Here is a 16166-nt window from a genome sequence, read left to right as displayed (position 1 = left end):
GTGAAAGGTGGGGCACAATCATTTGAACTTTTTAACTTTAGTTACTCTCTCATTTTATGTGTGTGATTTTTAAAAAGTATTATAGTTGGTGTATTCTGGTTCAGGGTCACTTTTAAGTGACCCACTTCCCATCTTGGAGTCACACATTTAACAGCATTGTGCAGGTTCTTCGGACATGATGCGATTTTATTAGGGTTTAGATACAGCAGACTGAATGACGACATCCACTAAAACTGTTGCCTGAGAGTTTACAGGCATACCAGAAAGCATAGTTCAGACATCACAGTGAATGAGCGCATCGGCGAAAAAGCTGCATCAAAACGCAGCTCTTTAACAGTTAACACGACAGATCAACTGGCCGGGTGTGACAGTGCTGCTTCCACTAAACCAACACACAGGAAGTTGATAACGACTATTGTTTCCTGTCACTGAGTCAAAACTGCAGCTGTTTCGGTTCAAACCACAAACATTATTTCCCAACACGGACCAGCTGTAAGTCTGCGGACAACGAGTCCTAAGATTATTTCAGTTGTTATATGTGATTAAAAATTAATTTTCTTGTCTTGTCTTCTCTTGTCACAAACAAATTCCCACACCGTTATCAATGTATAATTAGATAATTTAATAATTTAGAATGCATTTAAACATAATGATGAGGGTCGGAGGAGGGGGAAAAGGTTCGGAGGAAAAACCGCAACTGCAGCAGGTTGAATGTGTCAAATACACTCACATCCTTTGTTAGGTAAAGACACGCCCGTGTCGTTTCCTGGTTGGCTACCCTGTCCTCCAGTGCCTCTTTTTGTACTCTTATTGGTTAAGACGGAAAATCTGTCAAAACGGAAGTCCCACCCTGTTCAAACATCAATGAAAAGTGTACGGGACCTCCTGAGTGAAAGTAAAGTCAAGCTAGAAAGGAAAGAAAGAAGAGATGAGGCAAGTCCGGAAGTAATGAAAGTGTTTTTTTCACAGTAAAAGCGCCAGATGAGCCCAAATTGTTGGAAAAGATTAAGTAACTGCAGTGTCGTGACTAGTTAACACCAGGCTCCAAGTAAGATAGTTAGAGCAGGTCTTTTCATCACAGTGTATCTTTTATATGTCTTTGAGGATTACAAATTGATAGACATACTGATTTTGACCAATAATAAGCATACCCAAGTGTTTACAGGTGTTTACAATAAATACTCTGTTTTGGTTAATTAATGTGATTACTGTGCCCATGTTTATTATTTCATGCCAAAATAGCCATAGTCAACAGAACCAATTATTATTTGTCCAATACCTCATTTTCACTATCTTGGTGATCTGTGATGAAGCAGTCTCATCAATCTTTAAAAGTAAATATTTTTGTTGAGTTTGTAACAGTTGCTGTTGTAATGCAGTGTATCACCACATGGCGGCGCCTCCTGTCTCATGACTGGTGTGTCACCCCCTTTTTTGTTCTTCTTCGTACTCTCCTTCTAATGGATGCTCCCGTGTGTACGCGGGCTAGTGTGCTCTCGAGTAATGTGTGGTAGAGGTAGCACTTTTATTTTTGATATTCTAAATAAATGAGTACTTTTGGAAAGTCAGAAGCTGTTGCTCATTCGCTATCCACCTGCACACCTCCGCGGCTGGCTTCATCTCCACCGCACGTTACAAGTTTTCCTTTTAAAGTCCTTTCTGAGACCGCTTTTCTTGGTTTTACTTCGTTGTTGCTTTGGAGTGCCAGAAAGAAAGAAATATATACATTGTTAAATAATTATCTGAATGTGTCATTAATTCATTAAGATGGAACTGTCACTTCAGCAGTTGAGCGCAGTGACAGTTTGATTTGTTTGTCTAAAAACACAGATCCCCAGGCTAATTTTAAAACTTCAAATCACAGCTTAATATTTTCACATGGAAAACTAGTGAATGGACGACGTTGCTTACTTCACACCAGCACTGGCCACCCCACAAAATTAGGTAATCATTTTAATAAACATGAGCGCAAGAGAGAGGAAGACACTCTACAATGAGCTGAAACATTCACTTCTTATTAATTCCTGCATATACAATTTTTTAATCATTCATGTTGTGTCATTTTGTATGTCCCTCGTGATTTCCCGTCATCACCCCCTTCACTCTGGCATGTGCCACTGCAGTATTTTTAGTGGCCACCCCTATGACAAAATCCTAGAGGCTCCCCTGGAGTTTAAAACAAAAAGTCAATTTGTAATTTCTCACATAGATTTTGAAAATACATGCACAAGTATTTAAATACTTCATCATACCGACGCAAATAAGACCTGACTCATTAGTGGGCAACGTGCATGTTTTATTTTGAAATGCCCAAACGGAAACTATCGACTTAATTCCGGCGAAATTACCACCTGTGCGGAGTAGAAGCAGGACCCCCAAAGGGAAATCAGTGAGGGCAGCAGGATTTGTTTTACATTTTTCCGGCGCGATCTCCCTGTTGCCTGTGTTTGGATTTGACAGGTTTTTTTTTTTTTTTTTACAAGAAGCACGTCTGGAAAGAGAAAACGTTTAACACAAAAATGGAAATAGAGAGGGAGCTAAAGAAGGTAAGCTTTGCCCCCGTGTTCTTCGTGGATATCTCGCACAGTCCGGGGAACGCCCTTAAGGTGTGCAGAGCAAGGGACAGGTGGCAGAAAAGTTATAGTACTGTAGGTTATTTTAGAGTTTAAGTTTCGGTTTTAATTTCGAGATATTAATGGTCTTTATTTATTTATTTTTTCAATTAAAAATCTACTTAATTCGCTTAAATAAGCTTATTTCACATCCTTGGGTAGTTGATATTGCTGGAACAAACTCACGTCGATCGGTTTACAAACTTGGAAAACGTAGGTCGCGCCCTTTTTAGTTACTTCCCTTTCAGAATAAGTTCCGATGTAAGAAACTGCGTTTGAAATGTGACAAAGTCTTACTCTGCGTATCAACCAAACCCCCAACCTCTGTAACTTAATAGCGGAACAGCTTGACCCATTAACGGACCCATTTTACGTACAAAGTCGTCCTCCTCGTTCAGGGTTTTGATACTGTATTAATCCGCGGTGCTCAGCGTCCTCAGCTCTCTATTAAGTGGAACAAATCACTGTGACAGTAAAATGCAAACCAGCTGTGATAGTTAATTTGTCCATAAGTAAATGTTGCCGTTACAGCTGCCGAATTGAGTGTTGAACTGTCAGCAGGGTTTCAGGAATATTAAGGCTCATGTCACTCATAATGCGCTTGAGACTCTAAGCCAGATGCTTCAAAATCTAATATTTTTTAAATAGAGTTTGGCCATCCAAGGGAGAAGACAAAAGTTAAGAGTCAGGACAGGCAGGAAACCCTTCTACAGTACACGCTTTGTCTAGTGAATAGTCATTCATTCCTCATCAGGGGCCACTGTAGATACTCGTTGTTGGCATTCATTAGATTCCTCTTATGCACCCCTTCTGCTCAGTTTACTTATGGTCCATAGATAATCTGTATAAATAATTCTGTTCGAGAAATCCAGGTTTATGTAGTGAATACACATGAATATCAACCAGTCAGCAATTTCCATAGAAGCTATTATAACCTCTTAAGTAGTTTAGGAAAAGAAAAAATGCATTTTAACATCCGTTAAAGCTTTTGTAGTTATCAGAATCAAACTATATGGATTATTATTATTGTTGTTGTTGTTATTTATTATGGTTATTGACAAGTTTGTACACAAACAAGGATTATGTTTTGGTGGCATGGTGCAAAAACATTGGTACTGTACTGTTAACTTATGATACTAAGTTAACTTGAGCTTTGGGGGTCCTTGCATAGACCTGCAGAGATTTGGCAGCAGTGAAGGTGGTTACACAGACTGGTGGTTTGTTTTGTATGAGTTATTAAGCTGCAATTTTAATGTCTTCAGCCACTTGTAGAAATATGGTTTAGATTTTTCCTGCATTAATAATCTTTTGTACACAAATTTCAGAGCTTTCAGCTTCACTCTGAAAAATTGACTAAGAGTGAGAATTTTACAGGGACAAACTGTTTCAGTGAAGACGAAGGAATCCCCTGCTTAAATAGGTCTGAGCAGCTGGATAACCCAGACAGACAGTCTGACATCTGCCTGTAATCCCTGGGGGAGATCAGCCTGTCACAGCTGCAGGGTTTCTGTCTGCTAGAGGCTGCAAGTTCACAGAGATGCTGCTGTGATCTGTGTTGCGCTTGTTCAGGAAACATTACCATTGTGTTTAGGTGATATTATACTCAATTAAGCTGCTGCATTCTACTTAACAGAACGTCTGAGGTAATAGGCTGTGACTATAGGGTCGCGGTGTACAGCACTGCCATTCTGCTGACTCTTAGAAGTCTGTGGAGGTCTGGCTAGGTTTATTTCTTATCTAAACACCTAAACCATCATTAAAGCTTTCATATGACTTTGTGGTAGAAATAGAATCAGACCAAAGGATTTCTCTATTTGTTTAAATTCTGCAGTGATTATAGTGTTATGAACTCAATTTCAGTTCAAGCCAGTGAGTCATGAGACCAATTAAATCTTTGTCTAAAACAACAGTAAGCGAACTGAAAAATAGTAATATTTTTTATGACCGTATTCCACCTTTACAGAGGAAAGTTTGCCTTAAAAATAGAAAAAGTTGTTCATAAATTTTAAGGGTGGTTTGACTGAAACTTCCTTGACACCGTCTGTTATTTAAAGCATTAGAAACAAGATGTATACATGTAAGTAACTGAACATTCTTTTTAAAAATATGTGTTTTACATATTTTACATCATCTTCATGATGTTACAGAAACTGTGTCCAGCGTCTAAAAGTAGCTGGTCAGCTCCAGCTAAAGTGACTACTTTGCTTGCCACTGGCCTGCAGCTCTGCCCTTCTCCATTAAAGTGACTCATGAACTATGAGTCACTGGACCTGAATCATAGACTTTGTGTCTAAACTGGCTTGTAGCAAAAGTGTTGTCACCAAAATTAATCACCCCACAGGCTTAGTCATGAAACAAAGTCATTGATTAACTTGAAGTGTGAATCCAGATGGTGCAGCTGCCTTCCAGGGAAGCATACATACATGCTGAATGAGCTCTGCCAAAAACAGTTGTCCTCCCTATGCTTGAGATAAATATTTAGGCTTTCAACCACTTAGCCTGTCCGCCCTTAAAGCATACCAATAAACGTTTGCATTTGCGAAGTTGAAAATGATGTTTTAGTTGGTAGTGTAAAATGACACTTTAAATAATTTGTCCTTTTGTCTCAAAGTTGAAGTACTTTGTCATGTCACACCTTAACAAGAGAACATCTGCAAGAGCCTGAACATCTTTGTAGTACCATCTGAAACCCCCTGAGAACCAAGGACTGGAAGTTAGCAATGGATACCTGCACAACTTTGTAATCTTGTTTACTTTTTCATAATTCAGGTCAAACTTTTTATTTAGACAACACTGCCTTCCACAAAAATAGTATCATTTCTGCATCAGTATTAAAATGCAAGTAAAATCATACACAGTCCTACCCAAAATGAATCATGCTTAATTACACAAAAACTCTCATCTTTAGTTCCATGTGACAGGCTACTCCAGGCCACTCCTAAAGTTCTGTTTAAGCTGCACATTGCAAAAGACACAGGAGGCGAGTACATCTTACAGTTTAACTAAGATTTACTGATGTGTTTGGTACTTTCTAGGATCACCACAAAGCATGCTGGAACAACTTATAATTGGGCTTCTTAACATCTCCCAGAGGACAAACGTCTCACTCTGGAAATTGTGATTAATGTTAAAAGTCTGGCATCAAAGCTTCACTTTTAAACAGGAGCCACTGTCTGTCTGCATTTCTCACTCATGTCCACCTTAAGCCATTAGGATGGTTTGTGACCATATATAGGCAGCTATTCAATAACACTAAGAGGCTGGTGGGATCCCATCAGGCACCCTGCTGTCAAGAGATGTTTTTGACCCAAAAAGACATTCTCTGCTGAGGAATGCAGGCAGACAGACAGTGACTGCTGTTTAAAAGTGAAACTTGCAACAATTACCAGAGTGAGACTTGCTTCCCCTGGGAGATTTTAAAAAGCCCAATTTAAGTTGTTCCAACATGATTTATGGTGGTACTACAAAGTAGCAAAACGTAAATCTCATTTAAGCTGCTCCTGCTCTGTCTTCAGTAGGAATCCCTCTGCACTGGGATCTACAATCTTCCAAGACCTGAAGTGGGCGTCCAACATAGACAAAATGATCAAAAAGGCCCAACAGAGGATGTCCTTCCTGTGTTAGCTCAGGAAGTTCAATCTGCCTCAGGCACTGTTCATCAAAATGTACTCTGCAATACAGAAGTCTGTTCTTTGCACATCAATCACTGTATAGTTTCAGAAAACAAAACTCTGACAGTACGTGTCATTTCCTTTGTGTGCTTTATTTACAGGTGACGCTTGGCCATGAGTTTGGTGCTGGAGCCGCCTGTTTGAAATGCAAGGACAAGTGTGAGGGCTTTGAGCTGCATTTCTGGAGGTTTGAACAGTTTCTCTGCACATCATCACAGTTTCACAAGTTTCCTTTTCTTTGCTTCCTGTGTCCAAACTGCTGATTAAAGAGTGAGTCACTGTTGTCTTGAGCAAAGCTGTGAACTCTTCAATACAACTTTAGTTTAACAAAAATAAACAAACAAAAAATAGTGTTTAATAAGGTTCGGCCAACAAATACCACATTTTAGTGGTTTTTGGGCTGAATGATAATAAACAAAATATACCTCCTTATTTTCATGCAATGGGTAAGATGTCTTAGGCAGTAGGCTGCCATTTTCAGGAAACTTAGCAGGAGTATATCTCTTTCTGATAATTATTCTTTCTGATAATTATCATTCTGATAATTAGTGTTTGACTTCTGAAACGCTTCTCTTGCATTGAAGGATAATATATTTCCTTTGAAATGGAGTTGTTCAACCTTGAGAACTGCAGGCAGCGTATTATTTATAGTGGATGGTAGCTGACACGCCTGCTAACAGACAGGAGTAAGAGCTTGCGCTGAAGATAAGCGCTGCTGTGGTCATGGTCAGCATTTTAGTCATCTACAAGAAATAATTACTGCTTTAGCTGTATCCCATGTTTGCAACATTTTCAGTGCTTTATGTGCTGTTGGAAAACAAGCAGCATTGCTCTTGTAAAAGCTGCCAAAGTTCTTTGACAAAACATTTTTACCTCATAACAACAAAGAACTTGCTGTTTATTTTTGTTGTTGGTTTACTTTGGCATTTATTAAATTCTCTCAGATCCAGACTAACATGTTAAAACACATCGGCACACCAAAAACCCCAGAAACTACTCTTTGTAATGTAGAATCTACTGTTTTAGTCAAAGGAGATTGGTGGCTTTGAAATTAGCAGTTTCTTTCTTTGTTTGACTTACACAGTAGAAATGACATACTCTTTGTCAACTGTTGCCATACTTGTAATTATAATATTTACTCAGAGCTTAACTTTGAAGCTTAGTTTATTGAGCTTGCGGTGCAGGAGGGCAGTAAATAGAGATGGAGCTGCATGAGATGGTAATTGTAGTAAGAGGAGAAATGCAGACTCTTTACAAAAATTTTGAATCAATATTAAGCTATATTTATATAAAATATTTACTTTCCTCCTGTAGCTTATGTAGAAATATATCACTATATATTTTAAAACTCAACTCAGTAATGTTGAATACCATTATGAATCAGAACAGTCATTTAAAAAAGCATGCTTATTCTGCATGACAACAACATTTCACTCATTGACCCAGTCTGCCAACTTCCCAGCTTGCTTAATTAAAAGGATTCCTATAGCAGCGGGAGCCATCGGCCTAATGGGAACATGCTGTTCTTGAGAATAGACACTTCTCATGTTTGTTTTTGGGTACAGAGTTCCACGTCCCATTGGCTCATTCTGAATAAACTTGATAGCAGTGGTGGAAACATAGGCCAGTGAATTTAGTCTAATGCGGCCTAATAATGCGACCTAATAATACAGCAGTCCTCTGACACACTTTTTTTTGCATCACTGATGAAAATACCTTTCATTTTCTTTAAAATATGTTATTTATCCCAAAATTGAGAAGCTCTTTTTCTTCATCAGTTTTAAAATTAAGTTAAAAAAACATAAAAAAAAGAGAAGATATTTTTCTATTTCTGTGTTACAGAGCTTTCATCTGGTTACCTATGAACAAAATAAGTGCTTAGAAAAGACAAAGCCATCTGCCATTTAAAAGTGGCCCAATGACATCTTAACATAAATGCTGTCATTATTACACATTAAACTGGCTTTATTCAACTGAAAGTATTGCCTATTCCACTAAAATTCTGAAGGCCTGTTTGGGCTGGAGCATGCCTTCTAGTTATAAATTATGTCATAGTTATATCGAAAGATGTGTTGAGGCATGATAAAAATGCTGGTAGTTCAGTTTTAACACAGAACTTATTATGTTTTTATAATGGCGTAGGAGTTTTATTTAATATTCTAAAAATAGAGGGAGGTGAATGAAGTGAGGATTTATTCAAATTTATCAAATATACCAGCTATAAAGAAGAATATGTAGTTAAAAAAACTGAGACATTGCTTGTTTAGTTTGAATAAAGCAATGGTAATTTATTAGTATCAATGTTTAAAAAGTCAAAGTCCTGAACATTTTGTTAAATTCTTCTTTGCAGAAAGATATGCCGAAACTGCAAATGTGGCATCACAGAGCATGATGTGGCGATGAACTCGGAGGAGAACAAGAAGGTAGGCAAGCTGTTTGAGGACACCAAGTACACCGGCCTCATCGCCAAGCTGAAGACGGATGGGATCCCCAGCTACCAGGGCAACATGGTGACCATCACTTTGCCTAGCCCTGCCACTGCTTACACGGTACCACCCAGTGCGACCTCTACTGTTGTGCCCCCTTCTGCCAGAGCCGGCTCTGTATCCCCGTCTGCCACAGCTGGTTCTGTGTCCCCGTCTGCCACAGCTGGTTCTGCACCCTCAGCTGGAGCCTCTGCAGGTTCGACAGGCATTGGGGTTCAGGGTCAGGCTCGGGTTCAGCCTGTACCAGCCAGTGCCACACCAGTCAGGGCTAGCAAAGTGCCAGTCACTGTCAGTGCCACATCAGCCAACGTAGTGCCAGTTCCTAAAGATGTACCAATGAAGACTGTCACCTATGAGTGGGCACCACCAGTGGCTAACAAGTACCTGGTAAGAGTTCATATTTATTAGAAAATAATTTTTCAAGTCTAAATTGAGTTGGGTTTTTTGGTTTTTTCATTCCCCATCCTCATAAAACCCCCAAAAAGCATTTAAGTATTATCATATGGTAAAGGATTCATTGGTATAAAAAAATTAACATATTAATAGATAATATTCCTGCCTTGATCAGGAAGTATTGGTGGTATTGCATCATTTAAGATTTGGTAATAGGCAAAAACACATGAACCATAGATCGATGTAGGTGTAGTCAACTAAAAAATAACTTGCCTCTTCCTTTATGATACTTTCCTGTAATCTTGTGCTTGTCTCCAAAGTGAAATTTAAGGCAAGATGTTACCATTTTAACACACTGGAGGAGTGTAGATGGTTAGAATTAGACTTCCTGGCATTGTTCAGGTGCACAGAGAGAGACGACCTTGAAGGGGAGATTAGCCGAATCATTTTTGCGTGTTTATGCCTCCTAAAGTTCAAGGCATTAGAAAACCCTTGGCTAGCTACTACAGAACAGAAGGTCTGCACATTTGATGTCTCTGAATCAACAGTTTTTTGTTTGTTTGTTTTTGTTTAGGTCTTTTTCTGTTTAAAAGGTCTGTTTCTTCTCAGTAGCAATTTTTTTTTCAGAAATATGTTACAAAATGTTGTTTTATTCAGTTGTCTTAAATGTGTGGCGGGGACTTTTGAAGCACTGGTGATTACAGTAAAGAGGATGTCATTTTTAATGCCAGCATCTCTCACCACCACATTAATCTTATGTTTGACATTAACTCAACTTTCTCGTCTTTTGTTTAGTCTGTTTCTGTATCTGTCCCATGTATTCCTTGTCTTCTCACTAAAAAACAAAACTTCACTTTCTTTCTGGTTAGTCTATATCTAATCTGTCTCTCTGGTCTTCTTCTGGTTGTCCTTCACATTTTTCTTCATTCCCTCTGAGGTGACTCTTTTATTGTCTGTCTCTCTGTAGGCTGTGCGTTATATTGAGTTGCTCCCACCAGAGAAACGCCCAGTGGCTGGTACAGAGGGAGCTGCTTACCGTCGGCAGCAGATGGCCCGACAGCTGCCTGAACACGACCAGGACCCGTCCAGGTGTCATGAGCTGAGCCCTGCTGAGGTCAAGCAGATGCAGCAATACGTTCGCAAGTACAAGGATGAAGCCCTGGGGGTTGGAGATGTCATGCTGCCTGAAGAGATGGCTCTGGTTCAGGCAGGAGGGCTGGGTGGATCTGGTGTTGGGGTTGGAGGGGCACCTAGTGCAGGAGGGGCTGAGTTTGGACCTAGAGGTGGTGCTGCTGCTGGGAGTATTGGTGGAGGTGGAGGTGCTGGCTATAAACCAGAGGCTGGGGTTGCTGGAGTTGGATTTGGTTCAGGGCCTGGAGCTGCAGGACCTGGTGTTGGGGCTGGAGGTGGTGGTGGTTTTGGAACTGCAGCTGGTGCAGTTGGAGCTGGTGGTGGTTTTGGACCTGCAGCTGGTGGAGTTGGAGCTGGTGGTGGTTTGGGATCTGCAGCTGGTGGAGTTGGAGGTGGTTTTGGAACTGCAGCTGGTGGAGTTGGAGCTGGTAGTGGTTTGGGATCTGCAGCTGGTGGAGTTGGAGCTGGTGGTGGACCACTTTCAGGGCCTGGCGTTGGACCATCTGCAGGCTTTGGGCCAGCTGGAGGAGCCATGGGTACCACTGCCACCGCTGGAGCCATGAGTGTCCCTGGAGCTCAGCAAGCTGGACTACCACAACAGAACTTTGTAAGTTTTTTTTCCCCTCAGTTCACTGACCATCTGCACTAAAGTTAAATTAAATAAAAATGTATATAGTAAACACATGACATGTCACACTATAACAGATGGGAGGAAAATATACAAAGCAAAAAAAAATCCTCACTCACAGTTTTGCATAATACAAGATGAAAGTCTTTACCAATAGAACAAATTCCAAGAACACGATAATATGTTTGACATCTAGTTAATAGGTGGAGACAATGATTTTAAGAAGAACTTTATTTTAAAATAATAATAATTGTTATTATAATATCATGAATAAAATAAAACATGGTCAGAATACCTGTTCCCTTCCTATCTTCTAGCGTAGCCTCAAATGGGGGAATTACACATGTTGTAGTTTCATTTAGTGGTTTTCCTGTTTATTTCCTGTGTGTAAGTCAAACTTAGTTTCATAATATATTTTTCCTTTGGTCAGCCACACTCCTCTTACAGTTGTTCTAGGGCTCATCGGGAAGCCCGTTCAACACTTATATAAACCCTTGAAATTACATAGCGTCTACTTGTGACCTTCACATCTCATAGCAGTTGCACCCACTCCACACTGTAATACAAATCACCTATATATTCACCTTTATAATATAATGTTTCTATACTTTCACATTTCCTTCCCTTTCTGCTCATCCCATTCATCTGGAAACCCTTTGATGTCTTCAGCTTAGAAATCATGCACAAAATGTTTCTTTAAAGATGTGATGAATTGCTGGTAATATATGAAAAATAGATTTTTAATATAATATGTAAATTGCCATAGTTCAAGTTAATACATTTGACTAAGTTCAAATCTATTAACTCTAACTTTTGTATGACATGGTTTATTTATCAGTTTTCAGTCATTTCCAAACTTAACACTAGGTGGAGCCATAGACCAACCATCCCATTTGGGGATGCTGGGTTCTTATTTAATGCAGTAGTGCATGAGTCACGGCTCAAGTTTTTCCCATCATTACCATGTGCAGTTAATTCTTTTTGTGGATTTTTATTTCATCCTGCTTTCAATTTTACTACAATTTATGTAAAATAAAAACAAACCCAACAACATTCAAAGAGCAAAGTTACCATTCATGGAAACTTGTTATGAAATACTGTGCAGTGATAGTTTGTTCAAATCAAATGGGTTGTAATAAAATCTATTCAGGACAGGATGTAACAAACTATTCTGAATTTTTCTTCTATATAATAAAATATCAATAGAATATATTTTCATAATGAACTATACAGCCATACCAATGTACTGTACTTTCCCTTAAAGTCATGCCATCAGTGCCAGCAGCCCATGCGTAAGGGTGAGCCAGCTGTCTATGCTGAGCGGGCCGGTTATGACAAGATGTGGCACCCAGCATGCTTCGTCTGCTGTACCTGTAGCGAACTGCTGGTGGACATGATCTACTTCTGGAAGAAAGGCAAGATGTACTGTGGACGGCACTATGGAGACAGCGAGAAGCCACGATGTGGAGGCTGTGATGAGGTGAGATGAGGATATGATCATTTGCTTCTCTTTTGATTTTGGTTAAAAAAGATTTTTGCATTACATACGCATCTGTGTGACCATTCATAGCTGAGAGTTTGTTAGCACCGTTGATGCTATATTCTGATGCATGTCTGTTTACAGCTGATCTTCAGTAACGAGTACACTCAGGCTGAGGGTCAGAACTGGCATCTGAAGCATTTCTGCTGTTTTGAATGTGACTGCATTCTGGCTGGAGAGACGTATGTTATGGAGAATGACAAGCCTGTCTGCAAGCCCTGCTACATGAAGAACTATGCTGTGGTAAGTCTTTGTTGTTGTGGGTTTCTTTCTTTAATTGGCTCATTGGTTTAAATACACCAGTGATCCATAACATTATGACCTCTCAGAGATGCATGTGATGGTCTGGGATACAGTAGAACATAAGTGGGTAGTCTGTTTGCGTAATCAACATATTGAATATGGCCACTAGTCAGCAAGTCTGATATGCAGAGGCTACAGCTCATTATATACAATACTATAAGAATAATTATGGTGCTGATGTCTTGGTGCCATGGGGTACCTTTGAAGTTCTAGAGCAGTGAGCTGTTTTGTTGCACACAAATGAGCACACCAGGTAGAAGGTCATATTGTTTTGGCTTATTAGTGCAATTGAACTTGAAGGATTTGTTAGCAGGGAGCTGCAGCCTTACCAAAATTCAGATTCTTGACTGCATATTTTTGGCCTTAAACACCCTAATGAGCTCTAACAAGAACAACAACATCATATACTGGACTCCACAGTGGAATGTTATGGTTTGATCTAAAAAGCAAATGTTAAAAATAGAAGATTGTCACATTTCACTCTGATCACTTTCTTTTGGAGGCCATTATAACATACAATGATTATAACATTTTACTTGTTACCAAAGCAAATTCCTTAGGGATTCTTAGGGCTTGGTGCAAAATCGTCTCATCCAAGTCACACTTTGTGAAAAATTGATAGGGGAATATATACTGGCCACCGTAAGCCAAGAATGTGAAGCGCTCGGTGTGTGTTAACTGTGTTTTTTTTCCAACATAATCCACAGCAAAGCTTATGTTTTCATATAACCAAATACTTGCCTTTGCTTGTAAGAGTTGAGGAATCTCTTTTTTGTTTGAGATAGTAATTACACTGTGTTGCCAAGCATTTTTTAAAAGTTTCTAAATGAAACATATTTCAACGTGTCAGGTATTAATTAGGCACCATGAGGACACCTTATAGTTTAAACCACATACATACATAGTTTGACTGCAGTGGAGGCCAAAACTGTTAGGGGAAGAAACTACATAGAAATAATATAGAAACTTGAAGAGTTTGAATAATAATTTTAAAATGAATTGTGGAAAACCTAGATATCTGAAACTTAACTTAAAAAAAACTTGACATCATTATTTCCTACCTCTTGCCAGAAATGCTCATCCTGCCAGAATGCAGTGGAGCCCGAGGCCCAGAGGGTTTCCTATGGTGATTATCACTGGCATGCCGAGCCACAGTGCTTCAAGTGCTCCGGCTGCTCCAAATGCCTGATTGGCCAGCGCTTCATGGCAGTGAAGAACTTCCTGTTCTGCTCTGTGGAGTGCAAGAAGAAAATCATGGCTTAAAGGGCCAAGACAAGTCCCTCCTCTTCTTCATGATCACTTGCGAAACCAGGAATCGTACAGAGAGAACACTGGTACAGCTACAATAGTCTGTTATGGTTCTTTTAACAGAAATAGTGCCTGATCTCTGTAGTATGAAGATCTACTGTAACAGTGAAACCGTTTGAATTCAGGTACTTATTGTAAGTCCAGAAAGATCGCAGCACTGATATATCTTGTAGACTCAGATAGTTTTAAAAAAGGGGGTTTCCACTTTTTTTCCAACCTTAAATTTCTTGTTTGCTTTTCTTGCACTGTTATTATTTACAGATGAGATTTCTTTCTTGTTAAACCTGTGACCACTAACCTATTGCTGGGTTTTTGTTTGTTTTGTTGTTGTTTTTTGTTTTTTGCCACCTTTTTACTACTTTATATAAAAACTACTGACATTCCCTTTCCATGCAGCAATGTTACTGTCAGTGTTAGCCAGATTTGAGCTGGTTGAAAGTAAATAGTCAATGTAATATCAAACTTGCAGTCTGTAGCTAAATTTGAAGTTTTGATGAATTAAATTTGTGCTTTCAATGAGACATTAAAAGTAAATTCCTCCATCTCTGTCTACAAATGGCATATACTGTCTTGTTTTATTGTCAGCCAGCAAGGTTATATCATAGTATTTTCATACTTATATCAAGGCAACAAGGTGTTGCAAATAGCTCCTTATTAGTTTATTTGTGGTATTAAAAACAGGTTTTTCTAAAATTACTTCTCTCACATACAACAAAATACTGAAATGGTTAAATTCCTGCCTTTCAAGGTCTTAATAGGATCTCTACAAATATAGTTACAGCTTTAGCCTTTGATTGTTCTGCTGTTTCTTCTACCTGGATGACCTTGGATGACCCCACAAATGTCTCAAAGGATACAGTAATAAAGTGTTTACACAAATGAATTGCAGCTTGACTGGTTGTCAGAGGCATAAAGCTTTTAGGAGATAAAAATATCTCCAGAAACTCTCATTTGTAGTGACTTCATACCTTACACTGAATCTCTGACGTGCCTTTGTTTGTTCACCTCCTACTGTTATAGGGAAAAAAAAGCAGTTTAACCAAAGTATCCAGGCTGCAATACCCAGAGGTTTTTGCATTATACTTATCTTGTCATGGAAGGGACCTCAGCACCAGGGATTAAAGTGGGCTGAAACTATCTGGAATGACATTGTGACACCTTCAATTAACCAGCAATTAAATCAGATAGGCAGGGTACTGTCAAATTAGTTAATTTTAATGTGCTGCAGCCTGGTGTTTCTTCCAGTGTTGGCATGGAGACGCTTGCTCAGTAATGAGAATATAATAACATCATTTGTTATCCCTGTGATGCATTCGTAGTATAGAAAGTCGCAGTACTTCAGCCATCTAGCGTCACAGAAGAACAGCATGCATAAATGGAGTAAAGTATTTTTAAGTGGCAGATAACAAATATCAAAAACCACAAACTGTTTCTTGTCACACAATGTGTATGCTAGATTATGTACTGTTGCCATTTTGCCTACATTGAGGGAAAAAAATGTTAATGTTAAAGATGAGATACAATGTTCAAAGGTAAGGGCTGCTCTGCAAGTAAAACTTTACAGAATGGAATTTTAAAGCCTACATGCAATGGCCCATTTTTTTAGAGCTTTTATGTCAGATGTTGGATCTATGATGTGTTACTGAATTATGTTTTTGTAAGAGGTCTTGCGAAACTATGTGATGTATAGTAATTGTATGTTATTTAAAGAATGCAGGAAAATGTACTGGGCAGTTTTGTACAGCTTAGTGAAGGCTAAACTGGTTAGCGTGATGCTGACAGTGATGTTGGACTGGTGCAGAGCAGGGTGTGTTGTTCAGTGTTACATTATTAACCAGTAGCAGACATAAATGTATCTTTAAGGTTATGTTTATTAGATTTACTCACCAAATGCTTCCTTTTATACTAGTTTTAAAGTCTCTAGGGGTCAGCTATATAGCTTGTTAAACATCTGCTTATATTGTTGAACTGGGAACCAGGGAGAAAAGGATAATGTATGACTATATGACTGACCTGGACTGAAAATCGGTGGCAGCAGGTAAGAGTGATCGATCCAAATTTTAAACTTTTGGTTCAAATCATTATGACATGTAT

General features: G+C 39.0%; 1 protein-coding gene across 1 annotated transcript; it reads left to right on the top strand.

Moving 5' to 3' along the window:
* The first annotated feature begins 2368 nt into the window (after positions 1-2368).
* Positions 2369-14928, top strand: tes (testis derived transcript (3 LIM domains)). Its single transcript, XM_063479107.1, has 7 exons — positions 2369-2546; positions 6385-6470; positions 8634-9156; positions 10130-10900; positions 12186-12401; positions 12546-12704; positions 13836-14928. The coding sequence occupies exons 1-7, from the start codon at positions 2520-2522 to the stop codon at positions 14025-14027; spliced, it is 1974 nt and encodes a 657-aa protein (XP_063335177.1). The 5' UTR covers positions 2369-2519; the 3' UTR covers positions 14028-14928.
* Positions 14929-16166: the final 1238 nt, after the last annotated feature.

The sequence above is a fragment of the Pelmatolapia mariae genome, linkage group LG7, assembly GCF_036321145.2.
Source record: "Pelmatolapia mariae isolate MD_Pm_ZW linkage group LG7, Pm_UMD_F_2, whole genome shotgun sequence".
Lineage (NCBI taxonomy): Eukaryota > Metazoa > Chordata > Actinopteri > Cichliformes > Cichlidae > Pelmatolapia > Pelmatolapia mariae.
The sequence above is the reverse complement of the archived record's forward strand: the minus strand, read 5'-3'. Positions and strand labels throughout refer to the sequence as shown.

Coding starts and splice junctions, on each gene's coding strand:
- tes (XM_063479107.1), top strand. CDS start 2,520: ATGGAAATAGAGAGGGAGCTAAAGAAG. Junction 9,157..10,129: donor CAGTGGCTAACAAGTACCTG/GTAAGAGTTCAT, acceptor GTCTCTCTGTAG/GCTGTGCGTTATATTGAGTT. Junction 10,901..12,185: donor GACTACCACAACAGAACTTT/GTAAGTTTTTTT, acceptor TTTCCCTTAAAG/TCATGCCATCAGTGCCAGCA.